This window comes from Somniosus microcephalus, chromosome 19 (genome assembly GCF_052327205.1).
Source record: "Somniosus microcephalus isolate GS21.2 chromosome 19, FLI_Smic_1.0, whole genome shotgun sequence".
Taxonomy (NCBI): domain Eukaryota; kingdom Metazoa; phylum Chordata; class Chondrichthyes; order Squaliformes; family Somniosidae; genus Somniosus; species Somniosus microcephalus.
The window spans coordinates 36,060,253-36,085,077 of record NC_141005.1 but is presented as its reverse complement, the minus strand read 5'-3'; the positions used below and the strand labels follow the sequence as shown (position 1 = coordinate 36,085,077).

The following is a 24,825-nucleotide window of genomic DNA, read 5'->3' as shown; positions in this document are numbered from 1 at the left end:
TGAGAAAGGCAACAATGATCTGTGCCTCCTCCTGAGAAAAAGACCAATTAATTTGGCTACTGTGTCATCTTAGAGCCTGATCAAGAGTTAACCACAACTCCATATATTACTAAAATGATGTGCTCTCCCAATGGTTCCGTGCACTCTCTGGTGCAGTATTAAGCCATGCAGACTGGAAAGATTCCGAATTTTATCCCCAGCTTATGCTAAGTTAGCTGATCTCATACCGGAAGATGGTAGTACAGTTGGTTAGGCTTGACTGCAATGCTTGTCTCATTTGTTTAGCCTGCTAATCCTCCGATCTAGGTTCATGATTGAAAAATGAGCGCCTAGGCAAGGTACTGGAGGATTGATAATTCCCATGGTACTATACCCAGCATGTGTCCACAGCATCAAGAGATGAGGAGAGAAAACTGAGCGGAAGGGATATCTAATACTCTAAAATTCTCTCTGTTTATGACAATTTCATCCCAATCATCTTATTCTTGAAAGTGTCAACATATTAGCAGTAGATTTCTGACTTTGTCCTCCAATGGGTAGCTTCACTTGTCAGGAACCCTATTTCGGAAATTCGGGCAGACGGTTTTCTAGTCATTCATTTCCACGGTCAGCCAATGATGCACACGTGTCCAGATTTCTTATAAGTGCTCCCAGCGAGGACTGCAGAGTCATATTTTCTGGCAGTATTTTCTTTATTGATAATTACATTTCAATGTAAACCAAAAGTTTGCTCGGGACAATTTTTAATTGATGAAACTGAGTTTAAACTAATAAACAAACTATTGGAAAAGAAGTGCTGCAGCTTTACTACTGTTGGGTCCAGGTCAGCACATTGGTTTACAGCTACAGTCATGCATCGCCCACCACTGGCAGGGTTCCATTATTCACAATTGCTTTCATTCCAGTACCACTGTTACTTGAAGTGCCATTGATTTTAGAGTTTATTTAATTGCAAAATCTAGTAAGTATCTGTGATATGTGTGTGTCTGGACTGATATTTTGTAATTTAATATACAATTGAATGTGTATTTATCTAGTGAAGAGATTTTTAAATCAAGCTTGGTTTGTGGAAAATATAAACCCTCTCCAGGTCTACTTTCTTGCTTGACAGCATGAATATCAGCAGATTAGTAAACATCAGGTAATCATTAGAAGTGATCTACCCTTGGTTCTTGTGAAATCACAAATAGCAAGAGTGGTTTATTTTAAAGTTCCAGAAATGTGAGATTGTACTCGACTCTTTTATCTAGGTCCTTACATGTTTTATTTACAATATGCACTGGATACTATTATCTGTAATTGTTAATGTTAGTCATACTGTTGTGGTCCTGTGTCTGAAAGTTGCATGAAGGAATGAACATGTCTTCTTAAAAAGCATTTTGCAGGTCTCATTTTGGATTTAAAAAAATACCTTTACTCCTGGTCAGTTACAAAGACAAAATTACATAGGATTACAGCACAGAAACAGGCCATTCGGCCCAACCAGTCCATGCCGACGTTTATGCTTCACTCGAGCCTCCTCCCGTCTTTCCTTATCTAACACTATCACCATAACCCTCTATTCCCTTCTCCCTCATATGCTGATTTGCCTCCCCTTAAATGCACTCACTCTCCATCAAAACCTTTCATAATTTTATAGGCCTCTATTAGGTCACCCTTCAGCCTTCTCTTTTCAGAAGAGACCCAGCCTGTTTATCCTTTCCTGATAGGTATAACCTCGCATTTCTGGTATCATCCTTGTAAATCTTTTTTGCACCCTCCTCCGGTGCCTCTATATCCTTTTTATAATATGGCGACCAGAATGGTACACAGTACTCCAAGTGTGGTCTAACCAAGGTCCGATACAAGTTTAGCATAACTTCTCTACTTTTCAATTCTATCCTTCTAGAAATAAACCCTATTGCTTGGTTTGCTTTTTTTAATTGCCTTTTTAACCTTCGTCACTACTTTTATTGATTTGTATATCTGTACTCCCAGATCCCTTTGCTCTTCTACCCCATTTAGATTCTTATTTTCCAAGTAATATGTGACCTCCTTATTTTCTTACCAAAATGTAATACCTCGCATTTATCTGTGTTGAAATTCATTTTCCAATTATATGCTCTGCAAGTTTATTAATGTCTTCTTCGAGGTAACAGAAGTTGATTTGAAGTAAAATACATAATTTCTGAGCTGCTGATTTCTGTGATGATTGAGCGTATCACAGTGTGACAGTCACAGAAGGCTTTTAAATCTGTGATGCCAGTACTGCTGTTTACAGAGAAATAGTGTGCAATTGATCAAAGTAAATCATGCATTCAGTTTACATCTGATTAACAAAATAAGAATGTAGAAACAGAAAAGGCTATTCCGTCTCTATTGTCCTGTCCTTGTAGGACCTAATCTGACAAATTTTTCAAAATTCTTTTTGTACTCTAAATTGCCAGTGTTGAATAGGAAATGATTAAATTCCCTTTATAATGTAGATGGTATTTAGTCAAAATAGGTCAATTCTAAATATAAAGAAGTTATTCCTTATGCTAAAATAACAACAGAAAATGCTGGAAACACTCAGCAGGTCAGGCAGCATCGAGGAGAGAGAAACAGAGTTAACGTTTTGGGTCGAGACCCTTCGTCAGAACTGGAAAAGGTTAGAGAAGAGAGATTTTTAAGAAAGTGCAGGGACAGGGAGGAAAGAAAAAAGGGAAGGTCAGTTATAGGGTGGGAGGCAGGAGAGATTGACTGACAAAAGGGATGATGGTGCAAGGCAAAAGGAGAAGTAATGGGATTTGGCAAGAAACAAAAGATGACTCTAGATGAGGTGCAAATGGCAGTGGCAGACTCATCAACAGCTACCATGAGAGAGAAAAAAAGGGGAAAAAAATATAGGGGACGAGGTTATAGTCTGAAATGGTTGAACTCGATGTTAAGTCCAGAAGGCTGTAAAGGGCCTAATCGAAAGCTGAGGTGCTGTTCCTCGAGCTTTGTTGGAACAGTCTAAGAGGCAGAGGACCGAGAGATCAGTGTGGGAGTGGAGTGGAGAATTAAAGTGACAGGCGATGCTAAAGCTAGCCTTATGCTAAGTTTAGTTTCTGGCTTTTCTCAGTTTATATATGTCCTCTGATTTTTATATCCTGATTTATCTGTTTACATTCACCATATAAATTTCCTTTATTTAAGAATACTTTGATCATGTTGCCTTTTAGTTGGATCAAAATAGATTGAATTTTATGAGTTTCTTCTCATAGCTTAGTAATTAAAACCTGGGTGGGATCTTCTGATTCCTCCTGCAAAATTCAGGCTTTTAACAGCCAAGACTGATTTCACCAGCCTTGGTGGTCCTCCTGCACTGTGGTTGTTGGACCTTTTTTTAAAAAAATTTTTGGAGTGTCTAGTTAGAGCTGAAAGTAATTTGATTGATTCTTTAATGGTGGTGTAAGGGTTCTTGTTAAAATCGTCTCAAGTTATTGAGAATCAGTACAAGGTGCTGTTGCATGCAGCATGTAATTCAGTAGTTGTACAAAAGTTACTTAATTGACACAGTTCCCTACACAATTCCTAAAACAATTAGCTGGGAGGCATTGATCACTAGACGGCACAGAGCTTTATATATATGTTTTTCAGAAATCATTTGGGCTGCTATGCCTCACGATGAAAAGAACAAGAAGTATTTGTTTCTAGTATAGATCCAGCTGCAAGTTGGCAGCAATTCTTCTACCCAAAATGTGTTTTGGTAAAGTCAATAAATTGCTAACACAATGCAAATTATAAGGCTTTTTCCCTTTATGGTAATGTTTTATGTACTGCATAACACACTGGAAGTGGTATGAAGTCCCCAGCTGTCAGGATTGTATGGTAATTTTACAGCGTTCCATTTTTCCATAAGAATGATTAAGAAATGTGTTTTCCTGCATTTTGGTGGATACTGTATTTGTTAACTTCTGAAATATATATTGTATAGGTGCTTATGTGAGCCTCCTCCCCCAGTGGGGAGCCAAGGTTGCGAAGAACACGGGTTGGAGAGTCACGGCTATAATGTCGCACTCCCTGTAAGCGCAGCTCCTTGCTGGGGCCACGGGAATCACAAAAATCACCATTGGTCTATAACAGCTTTATGTCAACAAAAAGTACTGAATCAGTTTTTCAAATAATTTTGCATTTGGATTTGTAACTATTGTGAGAAATGGATGTGATGCAAAATCAAGTGTGTATTTTGTGGAAAACAATAAAATGATCTGTGTTTCATGCTAAACTGATGTTTTTAGAATTTTTTGACAGTGGTTTCCTTTTACTTTATTGGTACATTATATTCGAAATCACGAGCTGGACTATGCTGTCTTCTGTCACCCAGATACTCATTCAAACATTCACTTTTAAATAAGAGGTGCCAGCTGGACTGCCAGTGCCTACCTGGATGAAGCACATTTGGAACAGCTAGTACCCACAGGATAAATAAGAGGGAAGCGAGTAGTAGGGCACAAGGTTGTGTTTGTGATTTTTCACATGGTGCGTTTCCTATCAAAACCATCCCATGTCATGACAGGAGGTCGTGTGCTTCCCTGCAAGAAAGGGAAGGAGGGATGAAAATGGAAAAGTCACTGATCCCAGGCCACCGTCACACACACATCGCCATAGCAAGCTGAGAATTGCACTGGTAGAGGGCTAGGAGCGAGTCTCCAGTCTGCCCCCTCTACCAGCGAAGGTGAGACTGCAGGAAGAAAATTAGTAAGTGTGCCCGAGAGAAATTTTTTTTGCATTAATATAGTGCCTTTCACGACCACTGGACGTCTCAAAGCGCTTTACAGCCAATGAAGTACTTTTGCAGTGGAGTCAATGAAGTGTGGACTGTTGTAATGTAGGAAACGCAGCAGCCAATTTGCACACAGCAAGCTCCCACAAACAGCAATGTGATAATGACTGGTTTTTATGATGTTGACTGAGGGATAAATATTGGCCAGGACACCAGGGATAACTCCCCTGCTCTTCTTTGAAATAGTGCCATGGGATCGTTTACGTCCACCCGAGAGAGCAGACGGGACCTCGGTTTAGCTTCTCATCCGAAAGACGGTATCTCCGACAGTGCAGCACTCCCTCAGTACTGCACTGGAGTCGCAGCCTAGATTTTTGAGAGAAGAGATTTTCTTTTAAAGGTACTGAGGGAGTTAAGGTTTTGCTGGAGCTGGAGCACAGGACTACCTGCTGAGATGCTACTTTCCACGAATTTTGCAAAACACTGCACGATTGAAGAAAGCTGCTGGGATGAAGGTCATTCAGAAGAAGGGAGATTGCCTTCAAAGTTTGCTGCTGCTGTAGGAGAAGTGGATTTTTCTCAAGTCGCCATTTTGCAGTTGCTATGAGTAACAGCCTGGTAAACACGAGTGTTCCCCCACCCAAAGGTCGGGTGTGCCATAAAATGTTTGCAGTCATCTTACAACTATTGGGCATGGCGCACACTATCCTATTGCAGGATAAATGGGAGGGTCTGTGACAGACAACCCAAAGCTGAGGGGAGGCCTAAAGCAGCTCCTGAATAACAACTACTCACCGAGTCTTCACCACATTCAGAGCCGGGTCTGCGAGACGCCACCGCAAAGGGGAGGCGTGCCCTGAACAGGAAAAAGAAAACTGATCTAAATTTTAACCTTTTGGGCAAATAGTGGCAGGGCGGATTTAGCATCTTCCTGCCGTGAGTGTCCCCAGCTTTGCTTTAACCGCTCGCTGGTCCCGGCAGCACTGCCGGTGTTTCGTGCTTTGTTCCGAAAGGCCGAAGCTTTTGGCGGGGGGACAGGACAGATCCGCTCCCGCGGTTGGTTTTTTTTGGTGGAGGAGCAGCTGCTTGGAGGGGGATCGGGAATGGGCGGCCTGGGACCTGAGGGAGCCGAGCGGGACAAGGTTGACATCTACCGGGACACCTGGGTCCGGTTTCTGGGTAAGAGGCGGCGCGGAGGTCGTTCGCGCGTTTGGGGCTCAGCTCAGCTCACTCCGAGCCTGGACCGGCCTCTATTCCCCGATACTAAAAAAGTGTCAAGTCACTGCTTTTTTTGATTTTTTTAAAAAGTATATTATTCACGCTCCAAGCGTTTAAATTTTCAGTACAATAAATAACCTTGAAAAAAGTTAATGCAACTCCACACAAGTCAAGGGCGGCTGCTACTCACATTTCACACTCACATACTTGGTGACTCAGCGAGGGCGCTCATCTTAAATAGCACTTTTTTGGAGTTTAGTGAAACTATTAAATGTGTCAGGATAGCCGTCTGTGTGTCCCCCCAAATACAGAGCTGAAGGGCTCCCCTCTCCCAGACCTGGGCTCCACACTGCCCCAAGTCTCAGCCAAGAATAAAGAGCTCCTTAACCAAACGTGGTTAGAAAATAGATAATCCCCCAGGAACTTACTGGGTAAGCACCGATCCGTGATGGTTGCCATGCTCTTTGCAGCAACCTCTCCACAGAGACCCAACTCTATCATTCATGCTTGGTGTAAAGGAATGTGTGGAGGGATCCAGATTTCACTAGATACTTGCAGCTGGGTTGCCCCACCCACAAACTCACCTGCTCACCCACCCCTTGTTTGTACTTACTTTCACTTTTTTTTTTACAGTGCTCACAAACAGAAGGGAATCAGGAAGATTCTTTATTCAACAAAAGCTAGAGATATTTGAGTTGTGTGGGACAGGATTTTTTTTAGCTGTATAACTCTTTTCTCCCCCCCCCCCCCCCGCCAAAGAAAAACCAAACCCTAATAGGGTTAGGCCCTGGTGCAAAGTAGTGGGGTATAAATTAGGTGTGAAGGCCGGAAGTAAAGCAAAGTGAGAATGCCTATTCCAGGGAATCTTACTCCATTTCGTTCTGGTGTACGTTCACCCCTGACTCCGGATTCAAGCTACATTTACACTATAACTGTAGCATTGGTGCAAAGCTTTACCATTTCATGCCAACACTACAATTGTATTGTGCTGATCTTTAGATAAAACTTTAAAAATGGCATATTCTGCTGTATGTCCATATTTCAATGTATTTGTAGAGCCAATCTACGGAAGCGTAGTAGCAGCAAAACACAAATCATAGAATAGGAAAGATCTAGGATAATATGTGGCTAGTTTTAATTCACTTGTGAAAGGGAATCCTAATTAAGTTATGTCAGCAAGGCTATTGAATTTGACAGGGTACTGAATTTGGATGATCAGCCATGATCTCATTAAATGGCGGAACAGGCTTGAGGGGCCGAATGGCCTACTCCTGCTCCTATCTTCTATATTAGTCAAGCTCAAAGCTGTGGGGTTGCAGGTAAAATCTTGGAAATGAATTATAAATTGGTCAGTGGGTACAGTACTTGTTTAGAGGAAGGGTAGGTGAGGTACTAAGCAGGTGCCCTAGGGATCATTGTTGGGGCCATTAATCAATGCAAGCTGTTTAAATTTGCAAATGATGCCAAACTAAGAGGGGCAGTGGAATCGGATGAGGCAGCACACAAAAATTAAAGGAGTTGGACAAAATATGTAAGTGGACAGAAAAATTGCTGATAATATTTAATCTAAACAAATGTAAGGTACTGCAGGTAGAAAGAAAAAATAGGTGGCACATACTCGGTGAATGACATTGAAATAGATATGGGTGAAGTTGAAAGAGACCTATGAATCTTAGTAGACTGATGTTTAACATTTCCAACCAATGGAGAGCATCAATCAACAAGGACAACAGAATGCTGAACTGTATAGCCAGAACAATAGATTCGCCAGAGAAAGTCATTGTCAAACTGTATAATGCTCTGGTCAGATCACATCCTGAATACTGAATCCAGTTGTGGTCACTGAGATACAAGGGAGACATCCAGGTGCTGGATGCAGTGCAGGGAAGAGCTATGAGGGTAATTCCTAACATCAAAGGTCATAGAAGATAGGAGCAGGAGTAGGCCATTCGGCCCCTCGAGCCTGTTCCACCATTTAATGAGATCATGGCTGATCATCCAAATTCAGTACCCTGTCCCTGCTTTCTCCCCATATCCCTTGATCCCTTTAGCCTTAACTCCTATAGCCTTAACTCTAACTCCTTCTTGAATATATTTAATGAATTGGCCTCAACTGCCTTGTGTGGTAGAGAATTCCACAGGTTCACCATTCTCTGGGTGAAGAAATTCCTCCTCATCTCAGTCTTAAATGGCTTACCCCTTATCCTTAGACTGTGACCCCCGCCATCGGGAACATCCTTCCTGCATCTAGTCTGTCTAGTCCTGTTAGAATTTTATAAGTTTCAATGAGATCCCCTCTCATTCTTCTAAACTCCAGCGAGTATAAGCCCAATCAACCCAATCTCTCCTCATACGTCATTCCTGCCATCCCAGGTATCAGTCTGGTGAATCTTTGCTGTACTCTCTCCATGGCAAGAACATCCTTCCTCCGATAAGGCGACCAAAACTGCACACAATACTCGAGGTGTGGTCTCACCAAGGCCCTGTACAACTGCAGCAAGACATCCTTGTTCCTGTACTCGAATCCTCTCGCTATGAAGGCCAACATACCATTTGCCTTCTTAACCACCTGCTGCACCCGCATGCTTACCTTCAGCGACTGGTGCACAAGGACACCCAGGTCTCGTTGCACTTCCCCTTTTCCCAATCTATTGCCATTCAGATAATAATCTGCCTTCCTGTTTTTGCCACCAAAGTGGATAACCTCGCATTTATCCACATTATACTGCATCTGCCATGCATCTGCCCAATCACCCAACCTGTCCAAATCATACTGGAGTTTCTCTGCATGCTCCTCACAGCACACACGCCCACCCAGCTTTGTGTCATCCGCAAACTTGGAGATATTACATCTAGTTCCCTCGTCTAGATCATTTATATATATTGTGAATAGCTGGGGTCTGAGCAGTGAGGAAAGATTGAAGAAATTTGAAGATTGAAAAGAGAAGTATAAGAGGCAATCTTATAGAAGTATATATATAATATAATATAGAACAGAATGGAAAAAGTAAGCTTGAACATCACTTTAAAGCAACTTGCATGAGTAGTACAAGGGTACACAGGTTCATACTAGTGAAAGGCAAATTTAGGATTGATATCAGGAGGTTCTTCACACAGAGAATGATCAACAGATGGAATGGACTTCCAGATAGGAGATGAAAACCCTGGAATCATTTAAGAACCAATTGGTTGCTGCCATGGAGGATCTTTAGGGTATTTCTGGATGCATGACTTCAGATGATCTGAATGGCCTCCCTCATCATCATTATCTTATGCAATATGTGAGTGCATGTCAAAAATGTAATAAAATAACTATAAAAATACCCAGACATTAATGTTATGTTTGGGTGATTTCAATGGCTAAAAGGCTTAGGAATGATTATGTGTAGAAGATCTATTGTTAGTTAGTCAGTAAGTTTAGAAATTTCTTCTCTTTTCCCCTCTAGTTCTTTTGCCAATTATTTTACATTTATGACCTCTGGTTACCGACCCACTTGCCAGAGGAAATAGTTTTTCCCTACTTGCTCTAGCAAAACCCCTCATAATTTTGAATACCTCTATTAGGTCTCCCCTTAACCTTCTCTGCTCTAAGGAGAACAATCCCAGCTGCTCCAATCTCTCCACATAACTGAACTCCCTCATCCCTGGTATCATCCTAGAAAACCTCCTCTGTACCCTCTCCAAGGCCTTGATATCCTTCCTTAAAGTATGGTGCCCAGACATGGTGGTGAACACAATACACAATGGGAACATTAATGCTCATTAACATCAAATCACAGCACAGATTGACGGCAGCTTCAGGGGGCGCGGTTGAGAGATGAGTTTAAATCGTGGAGGGTCTGAGAGTGAATCAGGAGGAAGTGTTTGCCGGGCTGAAGGCTCGGGGAGCAGAGGATACAGATTGGAGGAGATTGGGAAAGAAGCAGGAGAAACTTCTCACAGTGAGGGGCTGGGATTGGGAATTCTTGGCCTGAAAGGGCAGTGGAAGCAGATTCAATCATAACTTTCAAAAGGAAATTGGATAAATACTGGAAGGGGGGGAAAATTACAGGGCTCTGGGGAAAGAGCGGGAATGGGAATAACTGGATAAACTCCAACAAAGTCAGCACAGGCACGATGGGCTGAATGGCCTCCTTCTGTGCTGTATCATTCTATGATGCTACGATTCTATGATTCACAATACTCCAGCTGAAGCCTAACCAGAGATTTGTAAAGGTTTAGCATGACTTCCTTGTTTTTGCATTCAATGCTCCTATTTACAAAGCCAAGTATCAGATAAGCTTTCTTGACCGCCTTATCAACTTGCCCTGCCACCTTCAAAGATTTGTGAATACGCACCCCCGGGTCCCTCTGCTCTTGCACCCCCCTCAAAATGGTACCAATTAGATTATACTGCCCCTCCATGTTGTATCTCCCAAAGTGCATCACATTAAATTGCATCTGCCATGTGTCTGCCCATTTCACCAGTCTGTCTACGTCCTCCTGAAGTATGTTACTATCTTGCTCACTAATTACTACGTTACCAAATTTTGTAGCAAACTTCAAATTGTACTCCCTATACTTAAGTCCAAGTCATTTATATATAACAAGAAAAGCAATGGTCATAATCCCGACCCCTGGGGGACCCCACTGCATACTTCTCTCCAGTCAGAAAAACATCCGTTCACCACTACTCTCTGTCTCCCATCCCTTAGCCAATTAAGTTGTGCTCAAACCTCAAAGTACCTGTATGTAATAAATACCACTCCTAGACAGGTAGGCCCACAGCTTCAGGAGCTGGCAGGCAAGTGCATGCAATGTAGTAGTTGTCTCACATTTGTTCAGCAATTGATACTGCAGAAGAGAAATGTCTCAAGCTGTTTTGGGTTTAGCTCCTTTCATATTGTAGAGCACATTTTTAAAGCAAATAATGGCAAAAAAATGGAAACAACAGATAAGTTAACTCTAATGAAAGGTTATGGGGGAGAAATTCAGTATCGCCCCATTTGGAGCGCTAACTTTTGAAAGCTGGGAAACTTAGCGCCAGGCGCTAATGATTCTCAGCTTTTGCAAAATTCGGTGTTTGCACTTGAGGAAGGAAGTGGAGCGCTAAATCAAGTGCTCCACTTCCTTCCTGGAGCGCAAAAGGCCGCAGGCAGGGGCAGTAGTGGTGCAGCACTGCACAATGTCCCGTGCAGCGCTGCCGAGATCCGAGGCTCCTTCCCTCCCTTAAAGGGAAGGGCCATCGCTGCAGGCTCTGCATTGGGACCAGTTAGTTGGTCCCCGACGGCAGTCGTGATCCGGCCCGATCAGCCCCATACAGAATGCCGGGCTGATCGATCGCGGCCCAGGAGGAATCGAAAAAATTCAATTATCAGCGTTGTTAAAATTTTTCTCTACCCGCGCCAACATCCCCTTTTATTTGTGCCTCCGAAACTCTCGGCCTCCCGAACAACGCCTCCTGCAGCTGTTGTCGCCCGGCGATGCTGCAGGGGGCGGAACCAAAGTTCGGGCCCGGGGCGATGCACACGGCAATGATGTCACAGGAGATCGTGGCGCTAGTGGTTACCGCCGCCGCAAACCTCCATGTCAATTTTGCGGGCGTCGGTACTATCACCGCGCCCGGTCGCAAAGCCAGTAGCGTGCCATTAGTGCCCCCTGGAGGCGCTAAGGTACCGAATTTCTCCCCCTATATACCTGAGACATTATTTTGTCTGTTCTCTCTACAGGTGCTGCATGTTTCCAGCATTTTCTGTTTTTCGTTCAGATTTTCAGCATCTGTAGTTTTTGCTTTTTATTTATATTATGCAGCGAAGATTCACCAGGCTGATACCTGGGATGGCAGGAATGACGTATGAGGAGAGATTGTGTCGATTGGGCTTATACTCACTGGAGTTTAGAAGATTGAGAGGGGATCTCATCGAAACCTATAAAATTCTGTCAGGTCTGGACAGACTAGATGCAGGAAGGATGTTTCTGATGGCCGGGGAGTCCAGAACCAGGGGTCATAGTCTAAGGGTAAGGGGTAAGCCATTTAGGACTGAAATGAGGAGGAATTTCTTCACCCAGAGAGTGGTGAACCTGTGGAATTGTCTGCCACAGAGGGCGGTGGAGGCTAGTTCATTAAATATATTCAAGAAAGAGTTGGATATACTTCTTGAGGCTAAAGGGATCAAGGGATATGGGGAAAAGGCAGGGACAGGGTACTGAATTTGGATGATCAGCCATGATCACATTGAATGGCGGAGCAGGCTTGAAGGGCCGAATGGCCTACTCCTGCTCCTATCTTCTATGTTTATGTTTATTTGTGTTAAGGTTTAGTATTAAATTCAGCAGTATAAAAAGTTAATTGTGTTTTATGTAAATGTGTGCTTTCTCCTCCTAAGCAACAAAAAAATTGCAGTGTCAGCTGTGGTTCAGTGGGTAGCACAATCGCCTATGATTGGGTTCAAGACCCATTCTAGAGACTTGAGTGCAAAAATCTAGGCTGACACTCCAGTGCAGTACTGAGGGAGTGTTGCACTGGCGGAGGTGCCGTCTTGCGGATGAGATGTTAAACCGTGGGCCCGTCTGCTCTCTCAGATGGACGTAAAAGATCCCATGACACTATTTCGAAGAAGAGCAGGGGAGTTATTCCCGGTGTCCTAGCCAATATTTATCCCTTAAATCAACATCACTAAAAATAGATTATCTGGTCATTGCTGTTTGTGGGAGCTTGTTGTGCGCAAATTGGCTGCCGCATTTTTTCTACATATAACAGTGACTACACTTCAAAAAGCGTCCGTGAAAAGCGCTATATAAATGCGTCCGGTGGTCGTGAAAAGCACTATATAAATGCAAGTCTTTCATTATGAAGCCGATAATGCGCTTCTGTGAGCCAGTACTCCTGCTACGCAATGTGCACTGGCTGGTTGAATTACCTGGGGAGTGAGAGAAGCCTGAGGCCCACAGAGTGGTATAATGTGGCGGGGAAGCGCCTGTGGTGCTGAGAAGGCTTGCGCACCAGTCTTGGATAAGCCTCATTAAGGCCCCAAATTTCATGCAAATTTTTTTTTCTGAAACCATAATGCGCAACTTTTTCAATATTTGCCAAAAGAATGCGTTCTGCAATATGAAAGAAGCTGAAGCAGCTGGAGTTACTTTGCTCTTTTTCCCTATTTCATCCGCTTGCATTGGGAGGAAATGAAGCTTTTTTCCATACAATGTTGGTAGAAGTTGCTAATATAAAATTCTACCAGTAACATGCAACTTATATTTAAAGAAACAGATGAGAAGTTCCACCGTTATCACCATTGATGATCATGTCAGTCAAGGCAGTTAGGGAGGAAAATTCAGTTGGTTAGGGGGTGCTAACAGGGTGCTAGGAACTTAGCGCCCGAGCGCGGTGATTTTAGCGCCGCTCGCGAAATTGACCAGTCGTTTTGCGGCAGCGCTAAATACTAACGCCGTGAACTTCTGCGCCCACAGATCGTGACGTCAATCAAGCATGCAATGCCCCGGTAGCGCCGCAGACCGGATATTGAGTCGCGCCCACTGCCTTAGCGCCTGCCGCTAGGAACGACAGGTAGAGGGGAACGTTTTCAAGTCGGGAAGGGGCTGGGGGAGCGCTATTTAAAGGCGGGCACTTTCTGCCTTTTCTTGTCGGCAAAATTTTTAGTTTTAACGCTGCCCTAAGGAATTTTGGCTCTCAGCACCACTTTTGAGGTTCCTAAGTGCCGAGTTCTTTCCCTGGGCCTATCCATTAATGCTTCCAACACAATTGCTTTTGAGGTCGCTCCCCTTTAAGAACTGGACGGTGCCAGTCTGTCTGGCTTCTATGGTAATTGGCATCGCCTGAGCTTCGGTAGTGCCTCGCTCCCTGACGCTTGCACCTTAAGAGAGGTGTGTAGCGCCTGATTTAGCGCTCAAATCACCTCCAAGGACGATAGAGCCGAATTTTGCAGTCGGAGGCGATAATTAGCACCGGGCGCTTATACTTTGCGTCCGGCCAATATTAGTACCCCAAAATGGGCGCTACTGAATTTTTCCCCCTTAGAGCCTGCCCAAATCCCATGATGGCACATGCTACATGACCGTGAACTTTTACATTAGTTACAGTACCTGACATGAGGAGGAATTTCTTCACTCAGAATGTTGTGAATCTTTGGAATTCTCGACCCCAAATGGCTGTGGATGCTGAGTCATTGCGTATATTCAAGGCTGAGAGCGATAGATTTTTGGACTCTAGGGGAATCAAGGGATATGGGGCTTGGGCGGGAAAGTGGAGTTGAGGTCAATGATCAGCCATGATCTTATTGAATGACGGAGCAGGCTCGAGGGATCGTATGGCCTACTCGCTCCTAAGTCTTATGTTCTGACCCAGGATGACCAGGAGGCTGGTGGGACTAGCTATACAGAGGGTGGCTCTGTTAAACACATTTAAACATAAAGTGAGTGCAAACTGAAATAAAAACAGAAATGCTGGAGAAACTCAGCAGGTCAGGCAGCATCTGTGATCAGAGAAACAGAGTCAACGTTTCAGGTCGATGACCTTTCGTCAGAGCGCAAACTGAGTTTATTTGAACAGACAGAGCTCTTTATTATAACAAAAATCTTATTTTTTTCTTTGGCGGATTAAGGATATGCTAATGAAGTTGGTGAAGCATTCCGGGCACTCGTACCTGTAGGCCTGGTCTGGGCCAGTTACGGGATATCAACAGCGTATGTGACCGCTGATGCAGTCGACAAGGGGAAGAAAGCGGCTGCTGTAAGTACTGGCTTTATGCAAATGTTAACATACTGAACAATCCTACTCTGCTTACTATACGCCCACGCCCGTCGGTGTTACATTTTAAATTAGGGTGGTCACGAGCGCCATTCAGCACTTTCTGTCGGAGTCCTAAGATTGAGGCACAATGTGATAGGCTGCTAGTGTGTGTATGTGTTCTGCACTGTGCAACCTGTCCCTGAACTGCATCACAGTAGACCCCATTTGTTAAGTATAGTTTGTCAAAGTTCACTTCAGACACAAGCTGCAGAATTAAGAATGAAATGTTGCACCCATCTGTTAGAACAAACAAACAATGGAGAGGCAGATCTTCTAATAGCTTTATCTTTCCTCTGGCTAAGAGGGTGGGACAGTCCAGGGCATGTGTCTCCATGGTTGCAGATCACTAACAAGGACAGATCTAGTGGGACTTGTCCTCACAGCATTTCCTCCACTCCTTCCAATTCCTCCTCTTCCCCCCTGCCAAAAAAAAAACTTCTGCTGAAAACCATTCTGTTTGACCAGGACTGTCTTAGCTTTCTATAGTGTCAGCTGTGGCTCAGTGGGTAGCACACTCACCTCTGAGTCAGAAGGTTCTGGGTTCAAGTCCCACTCCAGGGACTTGGGCACATAAAGCTAGGCTGACATTCCTGTGCAGTGCTGAGGGAGCGCTGCACTGTCTGAGGTGCCATCTTTCAGATGAGACGTTAAACTGAGGCCCCGTCTGCTCTCTCAGGTGGACGTAAAAGATCCCAAGGCACTATTTCAAAGAAGAGTAGAGGAATTATCCCCGGTGTCCTGGCCAATATTTATCCCTCAACCAACATAACAAAAACAGATTATCAGGTCATTATCACATTGCGGTTTGTGGGAGCTTGCTCTGCGCAAATTGGCTGCTATATTTCCCACATTACAACAGTGACTACACTTCAGAAGTACTTCATTGGCTGTGAAGTGCTTTGAGACGTCCGGTGGTCGTGAAAGGCGCTATATAAATCCTCTCTCATTTTAGAACTATTGAGGAGCGATCCATGAATTATCAGAGATTTTGACAAAAGTATTTTTTTTTTTAATTAAAATATTTTTCAATAAATGTTTTGAAAGTAGTAAAGGATGGGGGCAGGGTTTCTGCTTGTGGCTGTGACAGTTCCATTTGCCCCCAGTTTTAAATAATTCTGTTCCAGAAAAGCAAAGTTGTGACTTCCAACAGCCAGTAGCTGGTTTGTAGGCAATTCCTATGCGCACAGGGCAACGCTGTTCAAAATTTACTGTAAGATCCCCCATCTGTCAATAGGGCTTGGTCATGGTAGAAGCCAGGTGTAATGGGCTGAGCAATATAAATGAACTATGAATAATAACTAGCTATGAAACATACTGCATTTATTATGTAGCAAAATACCCCCATACAATACTATAGACTGTTTAGATTTTGATAGCATGTGGGAAAATACTTAAAACTGCAGAAGGAAGTTTTGAATAAAGAATGGTCAGCATATAGGAACTGTCACTCTGGAACTTTCCTTCCCACAAAACGTTTAACTCTGATGGAATAATGATAAGAGGTTTCCACATTTGCTAGAATCTGTGCAATTGCTATGCAGCACCCAGCAAGGAGAAGTGTCAAATGTAACTACGGTAACTACATTACTACAATTTTTTAATATGTGTGGTGCCCAGAGGCTGGCCTGGTGATGCAACTTGTTGGTGCGTTGAGTCACAGAGCTCTATCTCTGATTCCTTATATCAGCTGGCCTACCTTTACAGAGAGGAGAAGATTAAAGCCTGGGTCAGGGTCAACCCATGGGAAGCAGACAGAGGAATTGAGCGGCCTGTGTACAGGTTGCCCAATCACCCTCACAGCAAAGAAATTGAGCAGTGGGGTAGGTTATCTAGGAGAGAGTCAGCATAAAAGGAAGAACGAGACAGGTCAGGAAGCAGTAGACAGACGCCAACTCGGCAGGAGAAAGCAATGATAGAAACCATGAACAGTAACGGAGACCTAAAGCTCATCGATTGAAAACCTCTGCAGTGTGCCAAAATGTGACGTAGCATTGAGTCTCAGCCTTCCCAGCCATCTAAGAGAACTCTTGAGCTTAGTTTATTCCCAAGTGTCGGTCTGCCACAAGCAAGGGATTCTTTAATACTGCTTTTTAAAACTTACAAGCTGCCAAGAATGCCAATTTAAGATTAAAAAATTTTTTTTTTTTAATAAAAGTGCTTCAAATGCCTAACAATCCTCACTCTACTCCCACTTAGGCTCATGGAGACAAACCTGGAAAAGCTATGACGGTTGGTGCAGCGGTGGTGGATACTTTTATCTGGCAGGCATTGGCCTCAGTTGCAATTCCAGGATTCACCATCAATCGGTTATGTGCAGCTTCTCTTTTGCTACTGGGGAAAACTACGAGGTGGCCACTGCCTGTGAGAAAGTGGACAACCACCGCTATTGGCCTGTCTGCCATTCCAGTCATTATAACTCCCATTGACAGGTAAGACCTTGTCTTGGGTGGTACAACTAAGTGTTTCAGACTTTCTAATTGGTTTAAGAAGCCAATGTGATACATGTATCAATACCTCACTCAAGAGAACACAACCTTTTGATAGGGGGAGGATACTTGGTCATGCAAAATTTTGAAACTAACAAAGCAACTGGAGAAAAAAGGGAAAGAATTGTGTGGCGACCAATGTGATATCTGCTGGAAACATGTTTTTTCTGGATCATTTAACCATGCCCTTACAGATAGCAACCAGAGTAATTCTTCTCCCATGTTTAGCTTATTTGGTTTGCATAACTCATTTTTGATCTTCAAAATAGGAGAGTTTTAAAAACTCTTAACTTATTCAACTTCTGGAATGAGTTTGGACAGAACACATGACACACTCGCTTTGTTCACTCAGCTCATCCACTGCTGAAAGCCTCTTCATCGCCTTTGTTACCTCTAGACTTCACTATTCCAATGCACTCCTAGCTGGCCTCTCACCTTCGCCCCTACGTAAACTTGAGGTTATCCAAAACTCGGCTGCCCGTGAGCCAACTCGCACAGAGTCCCGTTCGCCCATCACCCCTGTGCTCGCTGACCTACATTGGCTCCTGGTTAAGCAACACCTCAATTTCAAAATTCTCATCCTTGTTTTCAAATCCCTCCATGGCCTCGCACCTCCCTATCACTAATCTCCTTCAGCCCCACAACCATGAGATATTTGTGCTCCTCAAATTCTACCCTCTTGAGCAGCCCTGATAATAATCGCTCAACCATTGGTGGCTGTGCCTTCTGTTGCCTAGGCCCTAAGCTCTGGAATTCCCTGCCTAAACCTCGCCACCGTTCTTTCCTCCTTTAAGACACTCCTTAAAACCTACCTCTTTGACCAAGCTTTTGGTCAATTGCCCTAATTTATCCTTATTTGGCTCGGTGTCAAATTTTTTGCCATATAATACTCCTGTGAAGCATCTTGGGATGTTTTACTATGTTAAAGGCGCTATATAAATACAAGTTGTCGCTGTTGTAAGTCAGAAACTTTCCTTTTGGGGGGCCAGGAGGAGCGGCATGGCTCTGTCATTCTAGCAACAGTTGTAAATTAAGGAAGATAAGTCTGGTAAGAAAGCGACACTCTAGGTGGATATTTTATCTTGTTCTGATGTGATTCAGTTTTCTGAGAGGCAATTTCCAGTTCATTAACACATTCCTATTACTCTTTCCAGGTCTGTGGACTTTCTTTTGGATTCTACATTAAGAAAGTTGTATGGAGCAGAAGAAAAGCACAAACCATAAAAGGCAATTGGAATATTTGCAGTTTAAGATTTCTATACACTATAGCTTTAAATTACATTGCAAGGCAATGAACTCTGTACTCCGACTCTGGAGACACGTCTGTCGTCTCCATTATAGTGGGCATAGGGTAAAATTCCTCTTTTTTAATGAAGAGGTAGGTGCTTGTTTTTCTTTGTAGTTAGAAACCTGCCAGCAAAGTGTAGCAACATGTGGCTTTCCAACACGATTTCTGCAAATACGATTTTGTTAATGGGTTGGTAATTACACAAAGAGAGGCATTCTCCTGTTTACAAGAGGCATTTCACCCCAATACTTGTATACCAATTGAAATTTAAAAAATTGTATAGATTTGGTCACTTATTTTCTTAACTATTTAAACATTGCAACTTAAACATCTGACCAATAACCATCTTTCATTAGCCACATGCTCATTTCAATCAAGGATATAAACCAGCAAATGAGATTTACTTCAGGAAATATAAAAATATCTTCTCATTAATCTGAGGAAGCTTGTCACCCTTCACATAGGAGAACATATTCCACATCTATACAATTCTCTTTACATTAACTACCCCATTCCTTGAAGGACTTAGGTGACTGCTAATGTCACTGATCGAGTTTCACGAGCTTCCCTTGCAATACAGGTGTCAAATATACTAAGGATGGGTTACCACTTAGATTATTGAATTGTGCACCAGCTTCCTTGATTGAATAGTGAGAGAAGATGTAGATCATAAACATGCTATTTCATTGCATCATTAAACTGGTCTGAATTTGTAGGAGGCTAACTACTCATAATCCAACTTCTTGTGCTATCTGTGTGGGTATACTGCTGTGTGAAGAGAGAAACAATATAAAGAAATTGCTGCTCCGTCTCCTTGGCCTTCATGCCACATTTATATCCTATGAAACACAACACTTGTGTTGCCTGGAAATAAGAATTGGATAGGGCTGCTCTGGAATATCAACCTTTCTCCGAGAGAAACCAGATGGAGATCTGTGCCGCAGCATAAGTAAGGAAGCACATGAAGTGGGCATCAAGCAGTTGGAGGCAAAATATATAGTTCAACACATTTGCAGCCAAAGTTGGATCTTTGATTAATGAGAGGCGAATGACCATGTCTGTGCGGTTTAATTGAGAAAATTACTTTCACACTAAGGATATGCAGATAGGTATACCAACTTTATTAATTCCTGTTAAAATATTAGGGTTTTCCCTGTGATAATTCTATGTAATTGACCTCATTCACAAAACAAAAATTACTGCTAATCAATTGAGAAATATTGTTGAGACAGTATAACATTTTCATTTTACACTGGTTTTGATGCTTCCTGTTTCAATATGGTGCAAGAGCAGCAAAATGGAATTATATAGAAATGGCCAGTTGAAGAACTACTGCCGCACAGGCACAATGGCCTCCTGTTCTGCAATTTCTATGATGATCTGGAGAAATGAAGGATCGGGAGAAAATTGGCCAGAATAAAAAGAAACAAGTAACCACTGCTTTGCCACTGTAGTGTATCTAGTAACTGGCTCTAGAATGACATTGCCAAACAAAACTGAACAAAGATTCAAACATTCTTTTGGACAGAGATGGTGCCTGGTACAGCGAGATTGAAGTGGAAGAACAAAGACATAAGGGAATGTTTACATTTAATGGAAAAATCAATTCAGTGTGAACAGGAATAGCTTTGAGGAGGCAGTTTAATACCACAATCAACCTGGAAACAAGTCAACTGCACAGATCAGTGCTGAATCATGGATAACTCAATGCAGATCCTTTGTGTTGCTCTTGCAGTTTTGAGGCTGACTCCAGCATAACCAAAACACTGCCACTTCACTTGTACCCAGTGTGTTAACTTGAAGCACGCTGTGAACTATGCCTGGGAACACTTGTGCATGTTCAGCAGTGCACAGGGTTAAGTGAGAATGGAACATTTCCCCAGTTGTGCGCGCACACAGTGGCCTGGCTACTGGGGACAGCCTACCAGCCACAGCACGAGGGGAGGGTTGAAATACAGATAGTGACTGGGCTACTTTTGCATTTGTCAGCTGCAGGTGTTATAATGGTGCTGAGGGAATGAGAGCAAGTGATCAGAGTATTGATACTAGAGGAATTGGAACACCCTGACCTGCGATCAATTTGATGGTAGGTTTACAGCAATAGCAGGGTGAATTTGGTCCCAGGTTGCTGTTATGATGCCATTAGACATCTTAAAATGAATTCAAGCTTGCATTTTGAGAAAGGAATGTTAACTTATAAATGAACAAAAATACTTATTTTAAAGCAGATTTGAACATACCCTAGCTGGCTAAATAACTGAGCTACAGCAGGAGAGAGCAAGACGTTTAATGTAACTGCTGTATCATTTGGACCTGTATGAAAACAAAGCCTAGCCCAATGGTAACCCTAGAATTCTCACTGTTGTACTGGCCCCCCCACCCCCCAAAAAGGTAGACAGCTCCACAGTGCAGCCTCCAGTGTTCTCAGGAGACCGAGGGTGGGAAAGGGTTTGGTAGCAGAATGTGTTGGGGCTTGTGATGTTCAGAGAACCAGGATGCCGCTGTGAGCAAGCAAAGAAAGTCCACAAGTGTGTGCAAACCACAGGCATGATGTGCAAACAACTTCCCGATTTGCTCCAGGTTTGGTCACAGCAGTGCCTAGGAGATTAATCTTTCATTCCTGTAAACTCCAAAAAATGAAAGCACACAGAATTGGGGGAATGATAGCAAAATACTGCAGATGCTGGAAATCCAAAACAGAAAATGCTGGAAAAACCCTCAGCAGGCCAGGCAACATCCGTGGAGAGAAAATAGAGTTAACGTTTTGGGTGAAAACCTTGTCAAGACTAAAGCAGCACAGGAAATGAAATCGATTAAGAGGCCAGGCTGGGAGAGAACTGATGTGCCATCAATAACTCAAAGACAAGGAGTTTAAAGGATTCAACTGAAGGCTTTTAATCACTAAGAACATTGCAGGTCTTTCCACATCGGGTTCGTCTGATAGAATGACTCATACAGCTCTCGAGACCTTTATATGACAAAAGACAGAGGCATAGCCAGCCAATACACACAATAGGAAAAAGGGGGTGGTACACACAATACAAAGCAGGTAAAACACAGGGGCTGATGAAGGCATATATTTCATCACATTCACCCCTTCTACAGATTTAGTCTGCCCGGGGGTGTGATAATCTTTCCTGAACGTCGCAACAGTACCTCGGGTTCCGACCGGGAGTCCGTGGTGCCCTCCTGGGCATACCCATGTGTTGGGGGCGTTGCAGGTACTTCTGGGGGTGGTGAGCCTGGGGATGGGTCGTCGTCGCTTCCTGCCGAGAGGTCCTTTATGGACACGGTGTCCTCACACCCGTCGGCGTGCTTGACGTACGCGTACTGTGGGTTTGCGTGGAGTAGGTGTACTGTCTCCACGAGGGGAATCGTTTTGTGGCCCCTCACATGCTTCTGTAATAGGACTGTCCCTGGGGTGGAGAGCCACGAGGGTAGGGACACTCGAGGTTGATTTGCGGGGAAAAACAAACATCTTCTCGTGAGGAGTGGCGTTAGTAGCAGTACACAGTAGCGACCTTATCGAGTGGAGTACGTCTGGGAGGACCTCTTGCCAGCGGGAGGTGGGGAGGCCTTTAGACCTTAGTGCCAAGGTGACCGCCTTCCACACTGTCGCATTCTCCCTCTCCACTTGCCCATTACCCCGGGGGTTATAACTAGTGGTCCGACTCGTGGCTATCCCCTTCGACAGCAGGTATTGGCGCAGTTCGTCGCTCATGAACGACGCCCCCCTGTCAGTGTGGATGTAGTTAGGCATGCCGAACGTGCAAAACAGGTTGCCGAGGCACTTGATGACCGTGGCACTGGTCATGTCTGGGCAGGGGTAGGCGAATGGGAAGCGGGAGTACTCGTCCACAATGTTGAGAAAGTACACAGTGGAGGGGAGTGGTCCCTTGAAATCTAAGCTCAGGCGCTCGAATGGCCGTGTAGCTTTGATCAGGTGGGCTCGGTCGGGCCTGAAAAAGACAGGGCTTACATTCCGCACAGGTGCGGCAGTCCCTGGTCATCGACCGGACCTCCTCGATGGAATAGGGGAGGTTACGGGATTTTATAAAGTGAAGTAGCCGGGTGACCCCCGGGTGGCAGAGGCCATTGTGGAGGCCCTGTAGCCTGTCCCCCTGGATGCTGGCACACATCCCTCGTGATAGGGCGTCAGGGGGGATTCGTTGAGGGCCCCTGGCCTATATATTATGTCGTACTCAAACATGGAGAGTTTGATCAGCCACCTGAGAATTTTGTCGTTCTTGATCTTCCCCCTCTTGTTAAAACATGAAGGCTACCGACCGCTGGTCGGTAAGCAGGGTGAAGCGTTTGCCGGCTAGGTAGTGCCTCCAGTGCTGCACTGCCTCCACTATGGCCTGGGCCTCCTTCTCTACCGAGGAGTGCCCGATCTCAGGCCCTTGGAGGGTTCTTGAGAAAAAGGCTACGGGCCGCCCATCCTGGTTGAGAGGGTGGCTGCTAAAGCAAAGTCGGACGCATCGCTTTCGACCTGGAAAGGGATGTTTTCGTCCACTGCCTGCAGCGCGGCCTTCTCAATGTCGTGTTTAATGCTGTTGAAGGCGGAGTGGGCCTCGGCCGTAAGCGGGAAGGACGTCGATTTCAGGAGGGGACGGGCCTTGTCTGAATAATTGGGGACCCATTGGGCGTAATAGGAGAAGAACCCCAGGCACCTTTTCAGGGCCTTGGGAGTGTTTGGTAGGGTAGCTCCTGTAGGGGGCGCAATCGGTCGGGGTCCAGACCAATTTCCCCGTTTTCCACCACGCAGCCCAGGATACAGAGGCACGTGGTGCTAAAGACACACTTAATCTCACCTACAACGAGGATGAGTCCAAGGGCGGTTTTCAGAAATCTCGCGAGGTTAGAGTCGTGGTCTTGCTGGTTGTGGCCGCGCTGGTCGTGGCCGCAGATGGTGACGTTGTCTAGGTATGGGTAGGTGGCCGTTAACTGGTTCTCATCGACCATGCGGTCCATCTCCCGCTGGAAGACCAAGACCCATTCGTTACCCCAAAGGGGACTGAGGAAGTGGTAGAGGCGTCCGTTCGCCTCGCAGGCGGTGTATGGACGGTCCTCCGGCCTAATGGGGAGCTGGTGGTATGCCGATTTTAGGTCGCTGGTGGAAAACACCTGGTATTGTGCAATTTGGTTAACCATATCCGCTATGCGGGGCAGAGGGTAGGCGTCTAGCTGGGTGTATAGATTAACCGTCTGGCTATAATCTATCACCATCCGCTTCTTTTCGCTACCCTTAACTACTACTACCTGGGTGCGCCACGGGCTGGTACTGCATTCGATGATACCCTCCTGCTTGAGTCTTTCTACTTCCGACGCAATGAACCGTCTGTCCTCCCAGCTGTACCGCCTACTCTTGGTCGCTATGGGTCAACAGTTGGGTGCGAGGTTGGCAAACAGAGGGCGGCTTGACCTTCACGGTAGCCAGACTGCACACTGAAGGGCGGCTGGGACCCACCGTAGGTAAGCGTGATACTTGGTGGTGGCATTGGAAGTCCAGACCCAAGATCACGCTCAGAGATCTGGCATTATCAATAGTTTAAAATCTCTAATCAGTGCCTTTTGCCGACAACATAACCGCGCAGAAACTTTAATTTGAGGTATGAGTCTTATCAGCCATGGCGATTTTGCCCTGTGTGGGGACTATAGTTAGTGAAAGTCGTTTTACCAGGCTAGGATGAATAAAGCGTTCGGTGCTCCCGCAGTCAATCAAGCATTTAACCTGGTTCCCGTTTACCTCTATGTCCATCATCGATCTAGACAACGGATGCGGCCTGGATTGATCCACTGTGATCGAGGCCACCAGTGGGTCCTGGAGGTCCGTGTAGTCGGGGCAAGATGGTGGACTCCATGGCGTCCAAGATGGCCACCCCACACGGCGGTGGCGGAGTTGGAGGCGGGGTTCCCTCTGCAGACTTTGCTGAAATGTCCTTTCTTCCTGCATTTAAAACAGGTGGTGCCCTTCGCTGGGCACAGATGCCTGGAGGGTTTGTCCTGGCCGCAGAAGTAGCATTTCGGGCCCCGATGCATCACAGCAGTAGTGGGGCTCCTGGGTGGGGGCTGGGGCTCCGATGGTGCTGGGCTGGCCTGAGACCTGGGAGGTGAAGATGGCGGCCCCCACGGGGCAGAGTGGGCCGCGTGGCCTGAGGAACAGGATTCAGAGTTCTTCTGGGCCATATCCAGCGATCGCGCTATGCCCATAGCCTGTTTTAAGTCCAGTCCCTCCTTTTCAAACAGTTTCTGCCGAATGTAATTTGAACTGAGGCCTGAAATAAAGGAGTCTCGGATCAGCTCCTCCGTGTACACG

The 24,825-nt window shown here is 44.8% G+C and overlaps 1 protein-coding gene across 1 annotated transcript; it reads left to right on the top strand.

Moving 5' to 3' along the window:
* Positions 1-5,141: 5,141 nt before the first annotated feature.
* mtfp1 (mitochondrial fission process 1) lies at positions 5,142-19,317 on the top strand. The gene is made up of 4 exons (XM_085961534.1): positions 5,142-5,908; positions 14,545-14,672; positions 16,929-17,161; positions 18,373-19,317. The coding sequence occupies exons 1-4, from the start codon at positions 5,833-5,835 to the stop codon at positions 18,440-18,442; spliced, it is 507 nt and encodes a 168-aa protein (XP_085817660.1). The 5' UTR covers positions 5,142-5,832; the 3' UTR covers positions 18,443-19,317.
* Positions 19,318-24,825: the final 5,508 nt, after the last annotated feature.